The sequence below is a fragment of the Martes martes genome (genome assembly GCF_963455335.1).
Source record: "Martes martes genome assembly, chromosome: 1".
In the NCBI taxonomy this organism is placed as follows: domain Eukaryota; kingdom Metazoa; phylum Chordata; class Mammalia; order Carnivora; family Mustelidae; genus Martes; species Martes martes.
In genome coordinates, this window is record NC_137888.1 from 107,242,488 (window position 1) to 107,268,927 (window position 26,440).

General features: G+C 45.2%; 1 protein-coding gene across 3 annotated transcripts in view; it reads right to left on the reverse strand.

Moving 5' to 3' along the window:
- Positions 1-24,127, reverse strand: part of DGKG (diacylglycerol kinase gamma) — a gene marked incomplete at its 5' end in the record, with an annotated part of 158,805 nt that extends 134,678 nt beyond the window's left edge. For all 3 annotated transcript variants that reach the window (XM_080820972.1, XM_080820971.1, XM_080820970.1), the window contains 4 exons: positions 2,421-2,483; positions 3,056-3,218; positions 11,214-11,290; positions 24,061-24,127. In XM_080820972.1, the coding sequence (XP_080677098.1) occupies positions 2,421-2,483; positions 3,056-3,218; positions 11,214-11,290; positions 24,061-24,127 (370 nt within the window). The remainder of the gene's footprint in view (positions 1-2,420; positions 2,484-3,055; positions 3,219-11,213; positions 11,291-24,060) is intronic.
- Between the last annotated feature and the right edge of the window lie 2,313 nt (positions 24,128-26,440).

Here is a 26,440-nt window from a genome sequence, read left to right on the forward strand (position 1 = left end):
GTGTCTATGTACCCAAACATTCCCCTACCTGGTTCTGGAAATGAATAACTTGAACTGGATTGTTCTGGATCCCAGCTTGGAGATTGCTCTGAAAGGCCTAAATAGGCCATAGCAAATGAGAATCTAGTTTCCTCTGGCTTCAGCTTGGACAACAGGAAAAGGTTGGGATTTTTAACAGATGGCCTGATCTAAGGTGATACCAGAACTTGGCTCTTCCTTACTGGCAGAGGCCCCTCTCTGTGGTATCCGTCTGTCCCTACATTCCTGTTTCTGGTGAACAGGGGCATCTAATTAAGACATCCATGGAAGGTGGCCTAACAGGAAAAGGATGTTCTACTTTAAATCTCAAGTCACAAAAGATGATGAAAAAAATGGTATATACCTCCCTGAGCCAGCATTCACATCATTGCCCTTTTATTATCTGACCACAGGAAACTGACACTCTCCATACACAAGGAAAATGGTACATCACAAATCACTTCTCCAGGAGGAAGTCTCTCGAAGTTGCTCTCAGACCCGGAATGACACAAATGTTGCCAATAAACATTGTGGTCAAATACGCCGGCCAAGTTCCATTATCATCATTGATTACTTTTTCTCAAATATCATGTATTGACAGCATCCCCAGGAAGTCCTTCCTTGGTTCCTCAGAAACTTCTGCCACTAAAACAAACCCTGCCCAGACAATTTGGAACCTCAAGGGATGAAGTATAATTTCTCTTAGGTTCCTCTTGAAGTTCCAGATATTTGGACCAAGAAAGTCTCTGGGTAAAGAATCTGGGCCCAAATGCTTGTCATGGTTGATTTTCTCTTTCAGAGTTTAGAAAGTCAAGGTTCCCAATTTCACCCTTCTCTTCCTATTATGAGAATATTTTAAGTCATCATATGCCTCTCTTATTTTAAGTCATCATATGCCTCTCTTATTCTCTTATGCCTCTCTTATTCTCTTATTTAAGACTTATTTATAACTTAAATCCATTTACCTAAGAGCATCTCCCAGCATCAGCTTCTCTATCCGAGGGGCCATGGACCTCGCATGGCTGGGTGGGATGCTGGGAAGGGCCGGTGGGTGAGCCATACTTTGTAGAGTCTTGCCCTGATGCTGCCCCTGAAGGCCTCAGGAAGGCACTGATGCTTGTAATCCTTGCTTCATGGAGCTCTAGGGGAAGCCTGAAATTTGCAGAACTTTGCAGAAAGCAATTTTCCTTTCCCAACCATGCTCTGCTTTTCACCCACCATTAATTTTTGATCTCACCAGTCCTTCAGTTACACCCCGAAAACTCTGTAATCTTTCCAGTTGCCCTTTTTGCCATGACTAGAGAAAAGATTAGAAATACACCTAGTATCCACTTGAAGAAATTCTCTCATCCTTCCAGGTCCCTGGCAAATAGATGAAAATAATGTTAACTGCTTCACCTGGCTCCTCCTTCTGACTTATGAAAAACGGTGCATGTAAGTACCACCAATTCTCCCATCTGGGCCTCTGTGCTCTTGTTCTACATTCCACTTCTACATATGTTAGAAATTGCAGAACACAGTATCTTTTTTTTTTTTTTTTTTTTTTGCTTCAGTAGTTAATTACCTTTCAAAGAGATTTATTTATTTATTTTTAAAGATTTTATTTATTTGTTTGACACAAAGACATCACAAGTAGGCAGAGAGGCAGGCAGAGAGAGAAGGAAGCAGGCTCCCCGCCAAGCAGAGAGCCCAATGCGGGGCTCGATCCCAGGACCCTGGGATCATGACCTGAGTGGAAGGCAGAGGTTTTAGTCCACTGAGCCACCCAGGCGACCCTTTCAAAGAGATTTAACTAATAAGAAAAATATTCTTTATATGTCCCCATGTGGTTACCAGTTTCAACATTCTTCATTCGCATGCGTAAACCCAGGTTTCCATATGATATAATTCTACTAAAAAGATTCCCTTTACCATTTCTTATAGTGTAGTTCTGTACAGTTTTGTCCATTTGAACACACTCCTCCCTTCTTGTCCAACCCACCTTCAACCACCCACAGGCAGTCATGTGTATCTCGGCCCTAGATCCCTCTTTATACATATGCTCTGCCTCTCTCTCTCTGCACCTCTCTCTCTCTCTCTCTCTCTCACACACACACACACACACACGCACACACACACACATTCGCTCAAACCCCCATCATATATTTACTCCCCAGAAGGCTCCCCTTCTCCCCTGTCTGGCCGGGCAACACCATCAGAAGTAAACAGCTAATGAGCTACCCTATTTCAGGGCAAGTAAAGAAAGAGCCTGCACCAAGCCTCACGATCCCAGCACATGTGAGTGGTGGAGGCCCCAAAGACGGAGGCAGACAAGATCTGCTTAAAGGACATGGAAACAAACCACTGGTTAGATGTCCCCCTCCTCCACCTCAACCTATAAATCTCGTATTATAAAAACTTACCTGTATCAGGGGCACAGGCCTCATCTGCTTTGGCAGCATTATCCACATTCTGTATGTTGGTATCTGCGGAGTAAAAAGAAGGTTTGAGGACCAGCCCATGATCTCTAGCTTCTTAGAGACACAGGAAGGGCACGCCTTCCTGTGGGGTCTGGATCACTTGAGTTGTGCGTCTCTGAGTGTCAGCTTGGTTCATGCTGACTCACTGGGGTTGGCTGTGTCACCCCCATTATAGACCAAGCAGACAAGGATCACAACTCCCCTTCCTCTGCCACTACTGGGCTCAGCCCAGCCTGGGCACATGACCTGAAGGTGTTCCCTTCAAGGGCTTCCTGCCCTCTTTGCAGAAGCTTCTCTTCACCCTGCCATACGTTATTTTGTTCCTCCTCTTCTCCCCATCCTCCCCTCTGATCCTGGGGGCAGGAATTTTGCCCTTCTTTGTTCCTCTGAGAGAGCCATCAGACAGGGTTTCCTGTGAGGCCCTATGGGGAAAGAAGTCCTAGTCCCCTAGTCCCCATTCCCACCCCATAAGGAAGTTACTGCACACAGGGACCCCCTAGAAATGCAGCTGTGCCTGTGCCAAATGCGTCAGAGCTACAAAATCTCCTTCTTGTCTCGAGGAACACTGGTCTACATACCTGGGCCACTGGCCTCGTTGCTGGCCCCCTCCGTTGGGTGGTCAGGGGTCTCCTGTCTGGGCTTTTGGCTGAAAGCCAGGAAGAGGTGCGTGCTCAGGGGCTGAGGAAGGTCCACCTCCAAGTACGCCCTCATGAACAGTTTGAAGACATCGTAGCTAATTGGCTGAGAAGAAACAAAGAGGACAGAGAAACTGGGGAGGGCAGGCAGGCGAGAGAAATGGAAGGGAAGCAGAAAGAAGTGGGGGGCATTGGTGGGCTCAGGAATGAAAAGGCCAGGAGGTGATGGAGAATGGTAGGCACAGGGAGCAGGGGACAGGATGCAGGAAAGAGATGACACTGGTGGTTGCATGTCGGGACTGGCAAGAGGCTTCTGTAACAAGACATGTCCAAGAATGGGCAGAAAGGGGATGATGGGGAATGAGCATGACCACAGAGGGGAGCTCTGCCTGAGTCGACACCCACAAGCCAGACGGTTCTCTAATGAGCTGGATTTGGTCAGTGTTATGGAATCCTGGTGAAGATGAAGGACAGAGTGGAAAACACAATGGAAAGATGGTTCTTCTGTGGGGTCTCCATTTTTTTCTACTTGTGCTGTGAGGGATGTGATTCCTGAGTGTTCCGGTCTCAGAAAAGAGGGAAAAACAGGCTCCATCCTTCATGAGTCTCATAACTGATCTTCCCTGGATGAACCTCAAGAGAACAGGAGAGGGTATGTGTCTGGCTCAGCTGTTCTCAAAACATGCCCTTGTGAAGGTTTTCGGCACTGGGAGAAGAGCCGAAGGGCAGAAGGTAGAATCAAGAAACATGCCAAAAACTAGAACCTCTCCCAGCTGCTTCTCTCCCACCACTGCCTGGCTTCTGGTCCCGGGCTGGGAGCAACCATGCCAGAAAGGGCTGCTGTACTCAGCAAACACTCAACAAAGACAGTTTGCAATGAGTCATCACTGGCTCGTTCTCTGATGGCATCAGATTCTTCATCAAATCGGCAGATGCTCCTGGAAATCACTGAGGAAGTTCTCCTCTAAGATCTGCTGTGCAGGCTTTTGTAAATAATAACAGCCATGAGAAAAAAAAAAAATCCCTTTTTTGGGAGCCTACTTGGCTCTCCTTCCAAAATGCTGATAGCATTTAACCCCTTGTCTCTTCTAGAAAATCTGGGAGCCTTTCCAGAACCATGAGCTGGCTCAAATATATACCATCAGGTCTGGGATGCAAAGTTTTGGCCCCCAAAACAAGGGATGCCCTTCTGACCCCATTGGGAGGGAGCTCAGGAGGCAGTTTCTACTTGCCCCAGGCTGTCCTTTGCTGAGGGGAGGAAGCCTGATTTGGTTAGACAGAGGATAATGCAGGCTCTTAGCTCATTAAAGGATTTCTAAGCAAATGGTGGATTCATATTTCTTGTGACAACTACCACCAATCTGTCTCTATCTCTCTGTCTTTCCTGAGTCTCTATGTCTCTCTTTCTGACCCTATCTCCACAGCCTCATCCCCCAAGTGTTCTTCCCCATACAACCTCCTCTTTTTTTTTTTTATCAGTCTGCAAGAGCAAAAGCTTTTCCTCCTACTTTCCAAGTGGAACCCACCAACTATGACCCTTGATTCCACCCGCCCTCCCTCTGAAGGCATCTCCCAGCATCTGCTTCTCTACCTGCAAGCATGTTCAAGGTCACTGTTCCAAAGAAATGACTGAACACTCGAGTTACTACCCTGTCCTTCTTCTCTTCCCCTTCTGTGTTCCCTGGCCAGACCACACTAGCCTGTTAACTCTTCAGTCCTATTCAGTCTGGGTTCTGGCCCATCACCTCTGAATCCACTCTCTTGAAGGTCACCAATTCAGGTGTCTCTTTTCTGACTCGCTCATCTTTGGCTTCTCTGTAGCATTCTCTCCTCTCTACGTGAACTTTCTGCTTTCCACGTTGTTTTTCTATTTTGGTTTTCTTCATTCTCTACTTTGATTTGACTGAGTATTTGTTGATGGCACTGTTATATTTTAAAAGGCTCTTTTTGCATGGTCTTCACCTTCGCACTATTTAAATTGGCAAGTACTGTTTATAGTGTACAACTGACCCTTGAACAACATGGGTTTGAACTGTACAAGCCCATTTACTTGTGGAATTTTTTTCAATAAGTAGAGTACAGTACTGTCAGTGTATTTTCTCTTCCTCATGATTGCCTTAATGACATTTTCCTTTCTCTGGCTTCCTTTATTGGAGAATATAGTACAGTATATACAATACAAATAACATATAAAATATGTGTTAATCAACTGTTTATGTTAAAAGTAAGGCTTCCAGTCAACAGTAGGCTATTAGTAATTAAGCTTTTGGGGAGTCAAAATTTATATGTGGATTTCCAACTGTGTCGGGGGTTGGCGACTCTAACCCTCATGTTATTCAAGGGTCAACACAGTTTTGAGCCCCAAAGTGTCCCGTTAATTTTTTTATCAAATTGAGAACTAGCAGCAGAAAATATTTCTGGAACACCAACTATACTAAATGATTTTTTAAAAAAAGAGAACATTTGGTTAAACCACATCTAATAGAACACTCTTCAAAAACCAAAGCTGAAGGATCATCAAAGAAAGCAGTGTGGGATTCAGGGGACCTCGTGACTGGTCTCAGCTCTACCCCACTTCCCTCTCTTTGTGAACCTCAGTTTCTTCCTCAGCAGATGGTAAGTTTGAGAAGATCTCAAGTTCTCAACTTCTATTAGCCCCCTCCCTCAGCCAGTCCCCTTCCTGACCCTGCAGCTTCTGCTATCTCTGACAATACCAGGCTCTGTTTTGAACTCCCAGTCATTGGAGACTAGGTATTGTCCCTTCCTTCTATTCATTGTTCTTGTGCCACATCTGTCACCTCTGGGTCTTTTCTGTGTGTCCACTGTCCTGCTGCCTCCACCCATAGAAGGCGGCTCTGGAGGCCCAATGTTCCCTGGTTTCAGACTTCTGTTCTGTGCCTCCTACCTGGACCACTGCAATATTTCTCAATTTGCTTCCACCCCCATCTGTCAGTCCTCCCATCTTATCTATCCTTGCCAGATTGATCTTCCCAGAGCATAATTCTGAACAGATTGCTTCTCTACTCAAAAACTTTCCATGCCTCCTAATTGCCCATGGGAGAGGTGAGATCAGTTTTAAAATCACATGACCCTCTATAACATTTTTGAGTATGCATTCCCATTTACCTATACTTATAAATTCATACATGTACTACTGTGCTCCTCTATTATACCTCATAAAACATACACAAGAGAAGAAATTAGAAAACAGAAGAAAGATGAGATAAAAAATCAATGTGACTGGAAGGTCTAATTTGCAGTGTTCCCACACTCCAGTGGATCACCTCGTGTATTCCTTGAGTCCTCTGGGATTCACAATCCTCCCATAGTCCCACTCCAACCTAGATCTATAGCTACTTCAAAGCTCCGAGATCATTCTGGTCTTTTCTCCTATGATTTCCTATGTGTACCTCTACACTCTGTCCACACTTATCTCCGTGTTCTTTCCTGGTCAAGCCTCCACGCGTATCTCATAAACTTCTTCCTTCTCTACCTGTTAACATTCCAGCATATTCTAGCTAGACTTTAAGGTCCAGCCCAGATGACACCTCCTTCAGAAAGCCTGGTATGATCTCCTGTACCTGAATTTCTGTACTTTGTCCCTTCCATTCATGTCCTATGACACTTTCATCAGCTGCTCTCTTTTTAATACATAGTTGTTGATGATAACTACATCCTTAGTTCCTCAACTAGATCTAGAGTTCTGGGAAGGTAGTGAAATATCCTATTTCATCTAAGTATCCCCCCAAACCATCTATGACAGGTATTTTAATGGATGTGGGGTTTCTTGCTATATACTTGGCTCCCATCAGTTATTGTAGGGCTTATTCAGTCAATGTCTATGTACTGAACCTCCTAGGTATAAGAAACACCTTGGGGAACACACCTGTGACACACACATAGGTCTATACCTTCAAGAGACTCAGGTATTGAAATAATCCCAATACAGCATCAATAGTGATGAGTATGGGAAAAGTATGACAAACTACTATAAGAACTTAGAAAACAATGATGGAAGACATGTCCAACCACTCATGACCCTAATTGGGGGAACAGGATGGCACAGAATAAGCCCAGAAACAAAGATCATTCACACCAGAAGAGCCCAGACCTCCTCATGTCATTGAAGTTCTGAAAGTTCAGTGACTTGCCCCAGCCACCTAGCAGCAGAGTAAAACCAGAAACCTGATATTCTGACTCCCAGTCCAGTGCTCCTGCTCCCATGTCTGTTCTAGGTCCCAGTGCTAACAGATGGCTCCCTGCCACTCTCTCCAAGAACCTCAAGTATAGTATGCAAAAAAAATGTGGCTGTGTGCCACTCTCAGAGCAGTATCTGAGTTATGGAGAGTGAGTTCTTTATGAGCACAGGCCAGGCTCAGAGGCGCTGCTAGTGAATGTGTGACGGGTAGAAAGTGGCTTACTCTGCCCAAGCCAGACAAACAAACACTATGAGGCATGCTGGCAACTCTCTGTGCTCTGGAATAACATGCTAGGCACTGTCATGGTGCAGGCCTGTTTTCTTCCCAGAAACTGCCACTTTCATATAGGAACTAACCGGGCAATTGCTGTTTCTGCAGTCTGCTTCAAGAGCGAATTCTTGCACAGGTCAAAAAAAGGAGGGGGAACTAGGTGGACAGCTTATTGTGCATCAGGCAGTTTACGTTTGTGACCTCATTTAAGTCTTAAAGCAACCAGGGCACCTGGGTGGCTCAGTCCTTAAGCGTCTGCCTTCGGCTCAGGTCATGATCCCAGTGTCCTGGGATCAAGCCTCACACGGGGCTCCCTGCTCAGCGGGAAGCCTGCTCCTCTCTCTCCCACTCCCCCTGCTTTTGTTCCCTCTCCCGTGGTGTCTGTCAAATAAGTAGAAAATATCTTAAAAAACAACCACCACCACCGTGTGAGGTGGGACTATTACTGCTATTTGGTGGATGAAAAAAATTCTGAAAACATGAATAACTTGCTCAGAGTCATACAGCCTAGGCAGAGCTGGGCTCTGTGCTTCCATGTGTCTCAGTCCAAGATCACAAGGCCACTGAGCCACCTTGCTCCTCTTACTCCATCATGTACTGGTTCACTTTCTGGCTGTTTTCTGCTCTGCTCAATTCTCCAGAGAATCACTCAGTGCTGATGGGCAGTGGCCCTGCTTGTCGTGGCCAGATGCAAACTTTCATTCTTGGCCTCGCGTTCCTAGCTACTTGCCCTTCCCACGACTAACTCATGCGTCCTTGAGACGTGTTAGCAGCAGTAAGCCATCAAGCTCAAGAGCAAGTACATGCTTTTTGTTTCCCCCACCCTGTGCCGGGACATTACACCTACTAGAAGCCAGCCACACTGGGAGAGAGAATAAAACCAGAGTGACAGAGCTTCCCAGCGACACAGCAGTGCCAGGCGTGCAAAAAGTGGGGGGCCAGCTGGATGAGGCGTGGGTGGCAGCAGGCTCCTAACAGCCAAGCTGCTCTCCGCTTCTGAAAGCTCCAGTGGCCTTCACACCCTCGGTGGCCCTGACCAAATTGTTCCCCTCCCACTCTTCAGCCTCAAGGCTGTCGGGCTGATTAGCAGCCCCCACCCTTCTTTGTTCCTGTGTTTCTGGAGCTGGGGGTGAGGGGTGGGAGGGGCAGGGAGTTCTTTGCGGCTTCCCCATCTTCTCTGCATGGCTTCTCCTCAGGAATGTTCTTTGAAATGGCTCATTCTCAGTCTGTCTCCAGTACGGGCAATCTTCCTCCTGTTTCATTCTCCAGAGGACTGTGTACTTTATCCAAAGCCCATGCTCAAGTAAACCTGAGGGACATGTGCTTTGTTGGTTCCCTGCCAGTGCCCAGCAGCAGAGTTGACTCAAGGGTGGATGAAAGGATGACAATACCAATAAATAATGACCTGCCTTGTCCCAAGTCTGTCCTGCTGATCAGTCATTTTTCTGCAATTAGCCCTCATGAAAGGACCCAGGAGCAGGGAAAAGGAAGTTGAATTTAACACATTCTGGGGAAAGGAGTCAGAATAATAATGGATACCACTTTTTAAGTGTCCTATAAAGTGTTAGACATTTTGCAAAAATTATCTCAATCCATCCACTCATCTGCAAACTTCAATGTCTTTGCTTGTTGTGATCTTCAGGTCACAGATGAGGAAAGTGAGGCTCAGAGACGTGAAATATCATTTCAGGCTGCACTGCTGGTTGGCAGCAAGGGCAGAAGTCTAACCTAAGACCACGTACCTCTGGAGCCTGCCAACAGGGAGTAAGTTCTGGAGGGCAAGAACCGTGCTTCCTCACCTTTATATCTTCTACAGTGCCCAGCATGGTGCCTGGATGCTCGAGAAACATGAGATGAGTGGAATCTGAAAGTAGGGGAGGTCTTGCATTCATTTACTCATTCAACAAATATTTCTCGAGTGCCTGCTATGAGCCAGATACTCCTCTGGGCACTGGGGATACCGAAATGAACAAATACATAGCATGACAGATGGTGAGGGATACTAAGGAGGACAATAAGACAGAGCAGGGGGATAAGAAGCATCAGGAAAAAGGGCTTACAATTTTAAACAGAGAAGGTGACATTCACTGAGAAGGTGATCTGAGCAAACACTTTAAGAAGTAAGGAAATAAACAATGTGGGTATATGTGGGAGGAACATTCCAGGAAGAGACGAAAGCAAATGCAAAGGTACTGAGGTAGAGCAACCTTGGCTTGTTTGACAGCATCAAGAAGGCTATAATAGCTGGAAAGGAATGACGAGGAGAATAGCAAGAGATGAGGTTAGAGAGCAGACGGAGTACAGATGGTAATGACTTTGATTTTAACTCTGAGTAGGGGGTGGGGGAGCCATGAGGGATTGTAGAGCAGAATAGTGACATGATCTGACTTAAATTTTAACAGATTGCTCAGAATGAGTGTGAAGAATAGGGTTTAAAGGTTAAGAGCAGAAACAAGGAGCTCAGTTAGGTGACTATTACAATAAGCTGGACAAAATATGGTAGTGCAGGTAAGCGTGGAAGCAGTGCCTGTGGTGAGATGTGACTAGACTTCGGATATATTTTGAAGGTAGAAGTGGCAGGGTTTGCGGATGAATTGGACATGGGATGTGAGAGGAAAACTCAATGATGACTCCATAGTTTAAGACTAAAGAACTTGAAGAAAGGAGTTGTCATTTATGGAATTGGGGAAGACTGCTGGAAAAACAGGCTTTACAGGGGAAGATCAAAGAACTCAGACTAGCTTATGTTAAGTATGAGACAGCAGTTTGATTTTTCAATAGAAATGTCAAGTTAGAGGGATGAAAGGAAAACCAGGAGAGTGTAGTGTCCTGAAATCTAAGTGAAGACAGTAGAGGAGGATCTGACCAATGCTGTTGAGTAAAATGCCTATTGAGTTCAGCTACATTGTGATCCTTGGCGATCCTCACCAGTGGTTTTAGTGGAGGAGTAGGGGGTTATGCTCTGATTGAAGAACTTTCAAGAAAGTGGGAAAAAGAGAAATTAGAGGCAATGATTACAGACAATTCTTTTGCACAGTTTTGCTATTAGGGACAGGAAAGAAATGAGGTAACTGGAAAACTGGAGTCAGGAAAACAATTTTAATATAGGACAAATAACAGTATGTTTTTATGTTGATGAGGAAAACCTAGCAAACAGTGGAAAGCTGATGTGAAGGAGATACATATACATATACAGAGAGAGCAATGCTTCCCAATAGAGTAGAAGAGGATGGGAATGAGTGCATACCTGGAGGGGCTGAACTGACTAGGAGCATGGAGAGTTCATTCCTAGTTATAGGATTAAAGGTACACAGGCATGTGAAGATCTTGTGGAAGATCTCTTCTGATTTCTTTCTATTTTCTCAGTGAAGTAGAAAGCATGGTTGATGACTTAGAATGAGGACAGGAAAAGGGAAAGATTTGAAGAGAGAGAGGAAGGTATGATGGAGTCTTCTAGGACATTAAGAGAATGCTTAAACTTGGCAAACATATAAATGTTTCCTTTGAGACTTAGGGGAATATATGTTGAGAAACAAGTTCTTTAAAATGAGCTAAACTTCTAAGAATGGAACAAATTATGGAAAAGCTAGAACATAGGGCTTTTCAAAGGCTTGAAATGGAAACGTTCTTACCTCATGTGGGTCATATTGTTTGAGGCTCCCACCCTCATTAAATTCAGCCAAGACATCCTTTATCTTCTTGGAAGAATCTGGAGAGACATAACGCACATGTGAAATACTGGTGAACAGCTCATGGGAACTGGGCCAAGTACATTCTCCCTGTCTAACCTTGGTTATGATGGCGCCAATCCTCATTCCCAGAGCTATCTGGAAAAATCTCACCCTTATCTGCCCTTCTGCCCTCTTATTTCTTTTCTTCAGTATAGTCTCTCTCCTGTTGTATGAACTATCTTTCTAAAACACAAATGTGATCTGATCATGTTCCTACTCGGTACACGTCAATGGCTCTCAGTTTTCCTAGGATAAAACTTAACTCTCTTGTTTGGTATATAAGTATGTGGTGATTTGACCTAGCCCATTCCTCATCTCTTACTTTAACCTTCTACTCACCCTACTTTTCAGCCCCATCAAATCACATTTCCATCAGTCCCTGATTACACTGTGTATTCATTCACTCCTTCATTCTTTCATGGAGTCTCTTCTCTCTGTTGTAAACTTCACTCAATTCTTGGTACCCAGCTCAAATGCCAACTCCTCTGTAAAGTTTTCCTTTATCAGTTAGAGTTCCCTCTCCTGCATCCTACATGACTTGTACACAATTCTGTAACAGAGATTGCCAAATAGTGTTATAACTGCCTCTCTTACTCATCTCCTGTCCCAGTTCTACCTTGAGATCTGTAATTGGTTAGTGAGTCTTTGTATATCATATCACAGTCTGACACATAAGTAAGGTTCAGAAAACCAGTTTACTAGGTGACTACATAAAATCTGAGCAGAAATGTTAAAACATTAAAATTTTTGTTGACTAAATAAGATGGATGGGCATTAAGCCCAGTGATGCTCTGTCCTTGGTGCTGAATCAAAGACTCAGGGTCCGTGAAGCTAATGACTTAGAAAATTCTCCTTTCCATTGGAAATAATCTGGAAACTAACAGAAAAAAATAGGGCTTCTTCTTCTTTTGAGTTTTATAAGGAAATTGGGAGTCTAGAAAAGGGATTCAATAATTGTCATTATAAACCCATCCTGAGTATATCCTGTGTGGTTACCAGAACTCTAGACATCAGAGAAAACCAGGGTCTCTGTGCTCTCCCTGTCTCACAGTACTGTGGATAATTAAGAGCTTCCCAAGCTCCATTACTGCCATGATTTGAAGATCTGAGCAAAGGGCAATGTTATTAAAAATTGACATAGTGTTCCTTGGTGTTTTTACAGAGGGCTACACTCTCTCACAGGCCTGCATAAAGTAGATGCGCACATGGGCTGTGCTGCTCTCCATGGCTCTGCTGACTTGGATTCGATCAAGCACAAGTTATAATCATTTTAGAACTGAGACATATTGAAATGCCACAGGAAAATGTTGATGTTGCCTAAAAATGGACACTTCTTCCTGAAATTCAAAACTAATAGCTCAGTGAGATCCAGGCAGCAGATGTCATCAATTTGGGCTGCTTCCACTCAATTCAGAAAACACTATGGAGAGTGAGATGCTGTAAGGTACTATTGATGAACTAGCTGGGGAGATTATCTGAATAATTGTGCTAATGGCTAGCCTCTAGTTGGGGCCTTTGTTGCATAGTCTCATATACTCTCCCCTGCCGATCCATGCACATTTGGTTATATTTTCTTCAGTTTACAGATGAAGAAGCTGAAATTCAGAAAAATTAAGTGACTTGACTAAAAAGGTTTTAATTCAGGTCTAGTTTGGCTCAAAGTCTATATTACTTTCCCTTAAGCACTATTCACTGTTACTCCCGAAACCCTGGCTGACACAAGGGAAAATGTAATTAATACTATAGCTATAATACAGAAGCTCCATGAAGAACAGACCAGAGAAGTAGAATGAGCAGTAAAGAAGTAAAGTTAGGATGACAGTAAACTTAGGTGGGGCCCAAGGATGTCCCATACGGGAGGTGGCATTTGAGAGCTGGGGTGTAAAGAATAAGTGAGGCTTAAAAGATGGACAAAAAGTGGAAAGACTATTCTAAGAAGTGCCAGGGTGGACAAAAATACAGAAATGGGCATCACAAGATATCTAGGAAAGGTCAGAACCAGAGAGTAGTTTGGGGCCAGATTTGTGGGAGTCTTGAGTGCCAAGCTAAGGACATTGATTTGAAATTGTTAAAGATTTCCTGAATAGTGGAGTACCGAAATCAAGTCTGTTTTCTAAAGGCTACTCTGGCAACAGAATGGAAGACAACTTAGAATTAGGCCAGAGCTCAGTTAACATTACACATAAATTATGTTCAAATCATTCTATGGGCAGCTCAATTATTTAGAGAAGACTACATTTTAGAATCTCTTTTAATGGGAGATTTTCAGGCCAACCAGAGTGGCCAAATCTGGACTGCATTAAAAAGTACAAATTTGGAAGCATGGGTACCCTTGGTGTTGCTTCTGCAAGAGTAGTAAAGAGCCAACATTTTGACTGAGAACTAGGGAAGTGATTTCACTTGAATTCATACTCTTGATATTATTGTCACATTTTGGAAATTCCACAGTTGATCCTAGCAGAAATCCTATTTTTGGTTCTAAGTGACTATATATTTGCAAAATCCTGATTTATATTTAAATGTATGCTATAAATGCATGCCACACACACACACACACACACACACACACATACATATATATGTATATACACATACACAAGTATGTTCATCCTATGTTCACATTCAAATAAACAGGCTTTAAAAAGAAAACCACAAAAAGTATATTAAACTCTCCAATTACTAGCCTAAAATTAAGCAGAAAAAAAATCCAAGAGATTGCTGGTTCCTAGATTTCCGTGAGGGTTGTTCTTCACCACACATTTACTTCCATTTGCTTCATGGGCTTTAATGAGCTCATAGTGTCAACACCTGCCCCATTTTTAAAAAAAGGGAGAAAATCTAATTCTCAAATTTGAGACCCATTCCTTTCTCCTGGGATGTCCTTTGATATTTTATTAGTTCTATTTTTGACAGGTTTCTGGGCTGGGTTTCTATTTGCCCAAGAAGGAGTAAGTGGGTACTGCTCCATTCTGTTTCATCTTATGACAGCTAGGAACAATGAGGGTCATCTTCAGAACATTCCTTGATCTTACCCCAGGCACCATCTGTGGGTCCAACCGCATAGCCTCAGTAGAGAGCGAAAGCCTGTACAGTAGCATCACCACCAGACTCAGAGGAGATCCAGTTCTATTCCTAAGTGTCTACAAGAGGGCCATGTCCACAGTTCTTTGTAAGAACTCCTATTTTACTGGGGCGCCTGGGTGGCTCAGTGGGTTAAAGCCGCTGCCTTCGGCTCAGGTCATGATCCCAGCGTCCTGGGATCGAGCCCCACATCGGGCTCTCTGTTCAGCGGGTAGCCTGCTTCCTCCTCTCTCTCTGCCTGCCTCTCTGCCTACTTGTGGTCTCTGTCTGTCAAATAAATAAATAAAATCTTTAAAAATAAAAAAAAAAAAAAGAACTCCTATTTTACTAAGTGCTTACTGTATGCTAGGCACCATCCCACTTATCTTATATGATTTATTTAAATCTCCATAATTACTCTCTAATGTAATAATGGTCCCTATTTTATTTTATTTTTAAAGATTTTATTTGAGAGAAAGAGAGGGAGAGAGCACAGCAGGTGGAAAGGCAGAGAGAGAAACAGACTCCCCACTTAGCAGGCCTCCCCCCGAAGTGGGGCTTGATCCCAGGACCCCAGAATCATGACCTGAGCTGAAGGCAGACATTCAACTGACTGGGTCCCCAGGTCCACCAGTGGTCCTTATTTTAGAGAAGAAAAAAAACTAGGTTTATGAAATTTAGATGATTCTTTCAGGGGCACACAGCTAGTGAGTGGGTGACTCTGATTTTTAGTATATTTAAGATTAATATTTAATATTTAGCATATTTAATAATATTAGAGTCACTGGATACGTGAACCTGGGGAAATCAGAAGATAAGGCCCTTCCTCTGCAACAGTGCCTCTCAAACCTGGCTACCTGTCAGAACCACCTGAGAAGCCTACATACATTGAAACCCAGGCCTCACGCAAGACCAGTTAAGTCAGCATCTCTTTGGAAACTCAGGAATCAAAATATTTTAAAGCTTCCTGGAGGTTCGCATGTACGGTCAAGGTTAAGAACTGCTGTTGTGTGAATGTAATTTTATTGTTAGAAATGAAGACTATCTTAAGAAGCATCTAAACTTGTTGGATAATTATTGCAAAAGGAAGAAAAGTTTATGACTCTGCTAAATCCGAAATCAACCACGCTTGGCAGACACTCTCTATTGCTGAAGTGGACAAAACGACAGAACTTTACCCAACAGGTCGACTTATTCAGCTTTGTGGCAAGGCAGGGATACATTCTGTAACTCGCACTGGCAGAACCATCAGCATGCAGTTTTACCCCAAATCAGGGGTCAAGAGCCTCTTTTCCATGATCAAGGTCACTAGCAGTAACAACTACCCTAAGAAGTTTTGATCCAAAATTGTCTCTTTATGCTTTATGTGCCAAGAATTCTGGGACCTTAACCAAACACTTGTTCCTAGTGTTTGAGCACATTCAAAGCCTTTTTAAGGATAAAATCTGGCCCAACTCACAGGCACCTTCGCTGCCATGCTTGTGTGGGAGAGGGATGCCCTCCAATTGAACAAGCAGACAAATTAGGAGATTCAGTATTTACAGCAGAACGGCAGTGGTGCTGCCTAAACCAGAACCCAAAGTTGATGGGCCATCTTCTAGCTAAGAACACTGAGTATGTGAGCACTAGTCAGACCATTAAACTCTGAAATAACTATAAATCAACATTTTGAAATGGGAACCTGAAAACCCATAAATGACCGTGAAATTATAAGTGAATAATGACTCTCCTTGCCTCAAAGTCCCCCAAGAGCATCTCAGGCTGAACACGTGCAGCCACTGCCTGAGGTTCCGGTTTAAATGCAGATTCTGATTCAGCAGGGACTGAGTCTGGGCCTGACATTCTGCATTTCAGGCAAGACCCTCGGTGACACTAATTATGCAGGCGCATGGACCTCACTTTTGATGAGAAGGCCTTCAGTAACGCTCTTGTGTATTTGTGGTTGACTAGTAAGGCCTGCCTGTCACAACATAGACAAAACCATGACGCTGAGGCTAGAGGAATATAGTCCATAGACCGAGAAGACTGAAAATGACTCAAACCTGGGAGGGAAAGACACAGGGGAAAAGAGAATGTTGGCACATGAAAGGGGGAAAAAACCAACAACAACAACATCTAGATTTTCCTTCTTTCGATGATGGCTGGGAAGTATGAATAAGTTTTCTAGGTGTTCCAGGGAGTCAAGAAGACAGTGAGGTGCCCGAAAGCAAGAGTGGAGTTTCCCAAGGGTTCTGGAAAGATGGAGAATGAGGTGAGAACAGAGATGCCAGATCCAGGAGCAGTGCATCAAAAGGCCCACCTTTTCATCCAGGAGGAGTCAGGCCCCAAAGGGGAATGTGGGGAACATGTGTAAGAAGCCCAGCTTCGGAAGCATTGGAATATTCTCCCAGCTATGCTTCTTTTCCTGTGCACTGTTTCTGCCCAGCCTAGAGCCACTGCCTGGAATAAATTCAACATCAATAAAGGTCCATGGAATGAAGGAGGACTAGAAAAGGGACTGGGATTATTGTGCTTGTCCCATATGTCCTGTATTTCCAGGGGCATAGGGAGAAAAGCTGGACCAGTGGTGGACAAAACTGGCTGCATGGTGGACTCACCTGGTGAGCTTTAAATGCCACTGATGCCTGGATCCTACACCTACAGATTATGACTCAATGATCCTAGGGGTGAGGTGGGGTTATGTGTGGAAAGGACACTGGAAGGGTTCAAAGCCTCCCAAGTATTTCTAGTGCACAGCCAAGACTGAGGACCTCTGAGGTCTGCGAATCTAACTACTAAGGGAACCAGTGAAGGTGGTTAATTCTGCACAGTGTTTCATATAGAATAAGAGAAAACGACTTTACATCAAAAGTAGAGGGCTTGGGGGCTCATATCCAAGAACCCTCTTTAAGAAACTGAGAATTTCTGATTCACCATAAGTGCTCTGAATGACTGGTACAGCTTATTTGTACAAGGGACATTGGTATTGATAGCAAAACTTCCCACTTTTTCTTCAAATAATTTGGCCTCATTAGTCATAGCCCGCATGAAGGGGGAGGAATGGATCAGACAATCTGCATCTTCTTGTGACTCAAAGTGTGGTCCATGGACCAGCAGCATCAGCAGCCTGGAAGCTTGTCCAAAATGCAGCATCTCAGAACTCTCCCAGACCTACTGAGTCAGAATTGGCATTTTAACAAGATCTCCAGGAGATTCGTGTGCATATTCAGACCTGAGAGCTACTGTTCCATAGAAGCCTATCCCTGTCCATAGATTCTGACTGCTTGTGGGTAGAGGCCTAGTCATCAGAATGAAAGGAAGGCCAGCTGCACTGCAAGAGACGTGAGGGAGAAATAGTGGTGGTTTCCTTCTGAGATGGAAACAATGACAATGAGGCATGAACCTTTATGGACCTGGGACTTCAAGAACATTGGATTAACTCTCACTTCACTGGCTCATGTAAATAATAAGGTTTCAATGAAGCTTACTTAGAGCCTTACATTGTTCCATAAACCAGCCCTAAACATTTTCTCCGGCTCCCGTATTAACACTGACAGGTGTGAATTTTGAGCTGTTATTTACCTACATCTTAAAGTCAGAGACTTTGCGTTGATCTGATTCTAATGAAATATATTTCTGAATAGCACAATTTATCTGACTCATTCTTCTTAAATGTACTTTAAAAGTTTGCTCTATTACAGTTTAATTGACATGCAAATATATAATATATACATTAATCCCTCCACTGTATCACTGAAGGCTGAGCTCCAGTGGGTACTTTTTGTTTAATTTACTGGAACTGGATTGAAGCAAACTGAATCTGACCTGGGATTGAGAACGTTGGTTCTAATTCTTATTCTACCACTGACCTTCTGTGTGACCTTGAGGAAATCACTGAGCAATTCTCAGTGATTAAACACAGGACTCAGTGTTCTCATTGTAAAATGGGTAGGAGTTAGGTCTGATGGTGTCTTAAAATTTCTCCCAGGTGTAAAAAGTCTACAAAATCTAGCAACCATGGACTGATGTCAAAAATGTTTAATTTCCTGGAGAATTAAAAGTTAAAATTGATGCTTTATCATTTTTTCCCTTTTTCCCTTTCTAAAAAAGCTGATAGCTTCGTCCTTGACAAATTATGGAAAAATAATCTCCTCTCCCTGAATATCAGGATTAAGACAATAACCCCATTATATCTCTGTTTGAAGCTGTTAGAGGAGGGTCAGTAGGAGGCCTCCCCATGAGCTCATGCCCTCTGAGGTTGAAAAGAAACCTGTTTCAGCATAGAAACTAAGTATTAGAAGGGCTAAGACGGTCATTTAATCAACTGGACACCCAGGGAAAGAAAACTCAATTGCTTTGAAGTCAATTCTGTTCTATCTTGGGCAGGTCTGACCATTAGGCATCAACGAATCCCTTGCTTTAAGTCCTTCTTTGATGATTTTCTCCCATTAGTCCTGGGGCTACTTCTGGAAGCCATTCAAAATTAACTACACACCTCCTCCCCCAACAGCACTTTTTATTTATTTACTTATTTGAATCTTCCCTTCTCCTGCAAACAGGCACAGTACTCGCAGGCACTTTTTCATAACCCTGCTGTGAGGCCCCTCACCATACTGGCCGCACTTCTCAAACACCTCCCAGTTTGTCCCTATCCATTGTACACTGTGGTGCCCAGGAACGAATTCAGCTCTCAAAAGAATCTGATCAGGGTAGACAGAATGCGGGTACCAGTTTGCCTTGCAACATACTGTGAGACTATTAATACATCCGATGATCACAATCAGTGGTTTGGTTAAATAAGATAATGTATCAAAAGAAATCTCCCCAGCCCCTAGAAGTCTTGCTTTTGGAAAGTACTGAACAACACGGGAACACCTCATGATATACTGTGTGCCAGCTAGTCTCCAAAGAACACTGTCCACAGCCTCCCTGCACCCTATGTGAGCTGCTCTCCCATGAGAAACACAGTTCATCCCTCAGCCCCGTTGCATCTGGGCCAGCCCAGTGGAATGTGGAGACAGTTCTGTTTAGGGACCTCAGAGTCCAGGTGTTAAAAAGGCCTGCTTTTATGCTCTTGAGAGTCTGGGGCCACATGTAAGAAGTCCAGGCTAACCGGCTGGAGAAAGGGGCCGCATGGAAAGGCCCTGGGAGATGACAAAGCACTTAGGAGAAAGCAAACCCGTGGAGGAACGCTGAGGTAACAGCATGGCAGTGAGTAAGCCTGCTGGACCCTGTGAGGCATCCCACCCGAAGCCCCACACACCGCAGAGCCCGGACCAGCCATCCCCGCTGGGCCCCGTCCAGATTCCCAAGCAACAGAATCACGGGAAAAAACAAAATAGCTGTTATAACGCATGAGGCTGAAGTTGTTTTGATGCAGCAGTAGATAACTGGATTGAACAGATAATTGTTAGGGTGAGGAGAACAGCATACGAAATAGCCTCACATGTCTATTTTACACACATGCACATGCACATGCACATGCATGTAGTGGTTATCACTGGGAGACGGGATCGTGGGTAGTTTTACATGTCATCTGTTTTCATTTTTAAACTTGTTTTTATTTTGTGACAAAAATATTCTTAATACCACAGTATGTTTTTTACAAGCATTTTACTGAATCACATTAAGCTTACCAGATAGAAACGTATCAACTCCGTGTGTGTGTGTGTGTGTGTGTGTGTGTGTGTGTGTGAGAGAGAACATACAAAATACTTATCTACATCTCCAAGGGCAGTTTTAACATGGCTTCCCCCCTGCAGCAGAAGGCCACCAGGAAGGTATAGGGGTTTTGTTATATAAACAGAATACACCACGAGCCTCTTATCCTGTCTTGGCCCCTCCTACCTGGTAACCCCCCCGGGGAAAGTTTCCCATTCTTGGGCTGTACACTTCGGCTATTCCACTACCTCGAAGCGCCTGTTTATGTAGTTACGGAAGAGCAGTTGCTATGGTAATGCAATCTGACTGAATACCAGCATGTGTCTAAAATTGGTAGAAGTGCCTTTTCCAGGGTTTCCTCTGAGGATTAACCATTTTCCAAGAACTGTAGCTTTCTTCCCTCTCCTGTTACAATAACAGCTCCAGGGCACCTTGTCCAGTCCCGGGAACCTTGTTCAGTTGCGGGACACAAACAAGATGAGGAGGGGTCAGAAAAGGACAAAGCTGATGGTTGAAAAGAGACCCAAGCCACAGAGGAACCCCTTCCTAGTAAATACTCCGGTTTCTTTTTGACCCCTGCCTCCTGTACTGCTTTGCCACATGTGGACCCCTCTGGTCCTCTGCTCCCTCTACCCACTCCTCTTTCTGCAAGACCATCTTGCAGGTTCTTCTGTCTTCTTCTGACTCCTTTCCCTTCTCTGACCGGAGGCTGCAGGTAGACCCTCGGCCCTCATGTGCTTGCTATCTGGAGTGCTTTCATTCTTGTTGTCATCCCCTCCTTGCTGCCTCCACACAATGATTCCCATGTCAGAGCTGGAGCCTAGCTCTCCTTCCCACTCTCTTCCCATCACCAGTCCTCCCAGGCCCATAGGATACCTCACTTGGAAAGCAGTGTCCTCCACAATGGGCACTTATTTATCATTCTTGCCCCCAGTCCTTTCTTACCACCACCACCACGGGCCCTAGGCTCCGAGTCTGTGACCTGCTTGCAGTACCATGATGACCGCTCTTTCCTGCCTTCCCAAGCTACTCCCTCTGCCTGCAGTGCTCTCCCCTACTCCCTCCCCCTAGTGTTTCCCAAATCTGGAAACCAGCCCTGCCTCAGGAAGCCTCCCACCAGGCTAGGCGAGGTCTCCTCCTCGGTGCTCCCCACTCCTTAGCACCTGTCATATGGAACATCATGGTTTGAGTCCCAGCTATCTCTCCCTACTAGGCGGGGAGCTCCTTGAGGACAGGGCTCCTGACTCCCTCATTGCTGGTTCCCTGGAACCTGGCGCGTCTGAATATAGAAGTGGATGTGTCATCACTATACCCAAATCAACCTTGCCAACCCATCCCCACCAGCCTTGAATACTAATGTTGGCATATGCCCCAGGTCCACAGTCTCCAGCGATATATCTACTGGCTTCCATTCATTCTTCCTGCACAGGTTTCCACAGGTCAGCATTTGTTCATTGCCACAGCCTTCCCTAGCCCCGATACTCAGTTCAGACTAGATTTCATCCCATGGACCCTGCTCTACCTCCCTAATCTGGCAGCTTCTATATTCAAGCTACCAGATCCATGGCTCTGAACTTGGCCACCTTGGTCCCAAGCCATGCTCTGACCCAAGGCCTCCTACTATCCCCACCCTCCTCTCCTTCTCTCCAGAGCCCTTAGGTTCTCCGCACCATCCCTACACAACCCTCTCTCTGCCTCTCTCCCTTTGTTTCTGTTGTTTCTCGCCCTCCCCCGCTATTTACATAGTACTCACATTTTACACTTCTGTCCTCCATAGAGGTCCTCCCAGCTGAATCCTCTGTTGTGGGGTAAATTGTATCCCCTCCCCCACAAACTCATATGTTGAAGTCTTGACCCCAGCCCCAGTGCCTCAGACTATGACCTTATTTGGAAATAGGATCCTTACAGATGTAGCTAGTTAAGATAAAGTCATACTGGAATAGGGTGGATCTAATCCAATATGACTGTGTCCATATAAAAAGGGAAATTTGGATATGGACACACACACACACACACACACACACACACTTAGGGAGAATGTCATGGAGAGACAGGGAGAAGGCAGCCATCTACAAGCCAAGGACAGAAGCCTAGAACACATTCTTCGCTTACAGTCCTCAGGAGGAACCAACCCTGCTGATATCTTGACTTTGCACTTCTTTTTTTTTTTTTTTTTAAAGATTTTATTCATTTATTTGACAGACAGAGGTCACAAGTAGGCAGAGAGGCAGGCACAGAGAGAGAGGGGGGAGGAAGCAGGCTCCCCGCCGAGCAGAGAGCCCGATTTGGGGCTCAATCCCAGGACCCTGAGATCATGACCTGAGCTGGAGGCAGAGGCTTAACCCACTGAGCCACCCAGGTGCCCCTTGACTTTGCACTTCTAACCTCCAGAACCATTAGATACTTACTGTGGTTCTAAACCAACCAGATTGTGAGTACTTTGTCACAGGAACCTAGCAAACTAATACATTCCCCCATACCAATTTCCCCAAGCTTTCAATTCCCTTCTCCCTTATGTGCTCAGTTTAGACAGCTGTGCCAGAGGTATTTGCCTGCTGCCTTAAACCTGCTCTTTGCTTGTGTTATGAACACATTTCTGATTCCCAAACCAGATTCTGATTCCTCAAGAGCAACCCTTTTCTTTGTGCTTCCTTTTCATCCCTGACAGGGCCCAGTACTTGGATGACATACAGAGTGTGCTGAATTACATGGAATTTACCCCAGAAGATGACACCTTGCTCCTTGTCAATACATTATAGAGTCTCTTTAAGCCCATCCAGGTCAGACAGGAAGCCACGGGGTTTAGGGAGCCAAGAGGGAAACTGACCAGAAGTCCCATGGGGGGTTCCGGTTGACTGTGGGGAGCCCAGCGTCATGGGTGTCAGGCCGGGGAGGAATCACAGCAAGAGATCATCTAGCCCAACTCTTTCATCATGCAGAAGAGGACACAGGCTCTGGAGGGCTCAAGGCTGTCACATCACAGAAAGGAAGAGCCACAGGTGGTACTGGAGCCCAATCATTAGATTCCCAGACTAGTACTGTGGACAAGAGCTGCTGGCCCCGTGGGAGCAGGGCAGGCTGCCAAAAGGGCACACAAGGGCTCTCTGGGCAAGCTTTGTAGGGCAGGTCAACTTGCCAGCAGCCTAGTGATTTACAAAAGCGCCAGTATAATTAACAGGAAGGGAGAAGTGATTAGAACAAAGGGATGGGGCAGGCATGCCACGGAGAGGTCTGCCCAGCAAAGGGCTCTTGTAAAACGCTGGGGTCACTGCACAAACACTATGGTCACCGCGTGTGCCGAGGGCAGTGGTCCAGTGGAGTTCCAGCCCGGGGAAATTCCCATCTTGTCAGGATTAGGAGTAGCCTAGGGAGGGCCCAGCTGTTGTGCCCCCATGGGAACACTGGCCTTGTCATCAGTGTGTCCTGATGCACTACAATTGTTCCTGGGTATAACCACCAGGAAACCAAGAGCCCCCATGGAAAGTTCAGGCTTATTCAGAACAAAGTCAAGAAAGAGACACACATCAGAATTCTGTATCTTACTGAAAAAAGGCCCTGGGTCCAAACACAAGAGTATATTAAAGCCAGTGACTGAGTAACCTTATAACTATGCAGCCTTCAGCCTTTCAAAAATTATGTTATAAACAGGTATTAATGACTTTAGAAAATACCATATTATGTTAGGCAGAAAATGTAGACTAAAAAAAAAAAAAGGCACTGTATACTCAGGAACTCAACCACATAACACAATAAGCACAGAAGGGCAGTGCTCCAAAATGTTCGTGAATTTGGCTGTGATTTTCAACCTATTCTTTATTTTTTCCCTTGTATATTCCAAATTTCTATGGTGAGCTGGTATCATTTATAGAGTGTAAAGATAATTGTTTTTATGTTTAAGGACACCAGTTCTGTGTTTATAAGGAAATATAACCTGTCCCAACCTCATTCTCTGTGGCTTTGCAACAATTATACCACTGGGCTCCCTCCAGAAATGTTCTCCCCCACCAAGAGGAAATCCAGCCCCAGGTGGGTCAATCCATTTACTCACACTCTGAATATTTCTGGAGTTGGTCAAATTCTTCCGGCGTGAGGGAGACCCACCGTTCTTCACTCATCTTTAAGCTGGGTGTGAGTGCTTGAGGCCGGCGATGGAGTTTTGGTCACCAGGGTGAAGCTGAGGCCCAGCCTGGGGCCTGGCTCATTGCAGGCAGGTGATGGACTGGCCCTTCAGGAGACTCTGAGGAGTCGCCGGTCTCTGGCGGTGGTGGGCCCCTTTCAGCAGATGCGAGAAGGCCTGTGCTAGTGCTCCAGCAGCATGCTTCTATCCGTAGTCAAGGTCGTCAGAAATCCTGTCTCCTCCTGGGCAGAAGTAGAAAAGACATTGTGAATGGGAGGGTTAGAATTCGTAAGTCACCCTTTCTTACATAAGAAATCCCCAACTGTTCTCTGGGGAAAGACCTACAGGAGGCAGTGGTTCCCAGGGTGTGTGTGGGGGGTCTCCTCAGGGAAGTCTGTAGAGGACGTTCCGACCAGACCAGCACAATTCCAGTTGGGTGGCCTGTCTGAATTGGTACAAACACTTTACCACTCCGGAAATTATACACGTCTCAAAGGAAAGGTGTAGTAGGACCACCTGAGGACATCCTCAAGGTGTGAAAATGCCTCAGGCTCTCAGATGCCTCATGAGTTAAGTAGGGGCAGTACTTATCTGCTGTGATTTGAAAGCTAAGCCAATCTCTCCTCCATGGATTTCTAAATTCCACCATTACTCTGGACATCCAAATACCCCCAAGGCTAGCTAACATCCCAGTGACTGAGGTGGTTTCCTACAAAGATGATTAGAGAAAAGACCTGTCCGCCCCAGTGCAGGGGAACTTGCGGGAGGGAAAGGGGATGGATTCAGACAGAAGCTTAGCATCTTTTCTGTGGAGCCCCTCCTAGCACGGTGAGCTCTGGCAGTCAGTCATACCCTCAGTCATAAAGTTCACTGAGCGAGTTCTGAAACTGACGTGGTGGGTCAAGGCCAGCATTTAAAAACACCAAATAGGGGTGCCTGGGTGGCTCAGTGGGTTAAAGCCTCTGCCTTCGGCTCCGGTCATGATCTCAGGGTCCTGGGATCAAGCCCCGCATCAGGCTCTCTGCTGGGCAGGGAGCCTGCTTCCTCCTCTCTGCCTGCCTCTCTGCCTACTTGTGATTTCTGTCTGTCAAATAAATAAATAAAATCTTTAAAAAAAATAAAAATAAATTAAAATAAATTAAAAAAAACACCAAATAGAATTGGATAGAGTGGGATGGTACGAAATGGAGTTGAAAATAAGAGCACATCTCCTTTCATAATACGTGTTTACTGATTATAATGTAAAAATGTATCTCTTATTCTGGGTTGAGGTTTAAAAAAAAAATGTTGAAAAGCCACCAGCCTAATAGGGGGAGAAATACAGACCGATGTTACCAAAGAAGCTTGATTTTCGTAAAACAGGATCCACACTGGGGGGTCAGACATAAAGTTAAGTCTGGGAGCCTGGAGACTATGAGGGGTGGTGGAGGGGCTGGATGAGACCACCCAGTGAGGAGGTGGGTTTGTGCAGCTATCTGGGGGAGCTCGTGGACTTGGTTGGTGTGGACCTCAAGGGCAGGCCAGAAGCTTAAGGGAAGAGGTGGGAAGGAGACTCTGGCTCTGGAAGGAGGACCTTCCATAATCAGAGCTCTCCACCAGCAGGTACGAATGCATGACAAGGGAGTGAGGTGTCTGGATCCCCAGGAGCACAAGTTCTATTCTCTTCTTAGAACGTTCAATTCTCTCCCTAATCCACTACCCATCTGGATTCTGCTCCTTGGTACCTGCTCTCCCCAGGGTTCCTGGGACACAACTGTCAAATCCAGTAGGCATTTTCAGGCCTTCCTTGCTTCGTTTGCTTCTCTTTGCAACCTCTGCCATGGCAGGAAACTGTCCCCTGGAAACAATCTTATCTTTCGTTGTGTTCCCCTTCGGTCTCCTTCCACTTCTTTGGCCATCATTAAATACTGGCATTTCCCAAATCCCAACCTCGGCCCTCTCCTGGCTCCATATTCCTTCCCTGAGGGACCTACTGCCACAGCTTCAGTGACCCCAGGCACACTGCCCCCAAGCCCTGAATTCTTTCCTCAATCCAGATCTGAATATCCAACTGTCTGCTGTGACTCCTCTGTTTGTCCCAGACCACCCCAAATCAGCAAGTTCCCATGGCCCCAACCTGTCCCTCCTCTACATTCTGGCCGCACCCTGAGATGAGTGAGGACACAGGCCAGAAGCCCAAGACTCAGCCTCAGCTCTTTCCCCTTCCTCTCTTGCCAAAGACAGGTGCTGCTCTCCAGAGTGACCGTCCATTGTGTGTCCCCTCCTCTCTGTCATGCCAGCTTCATCAGCTCAGACCCTCATCGTCTCGCGC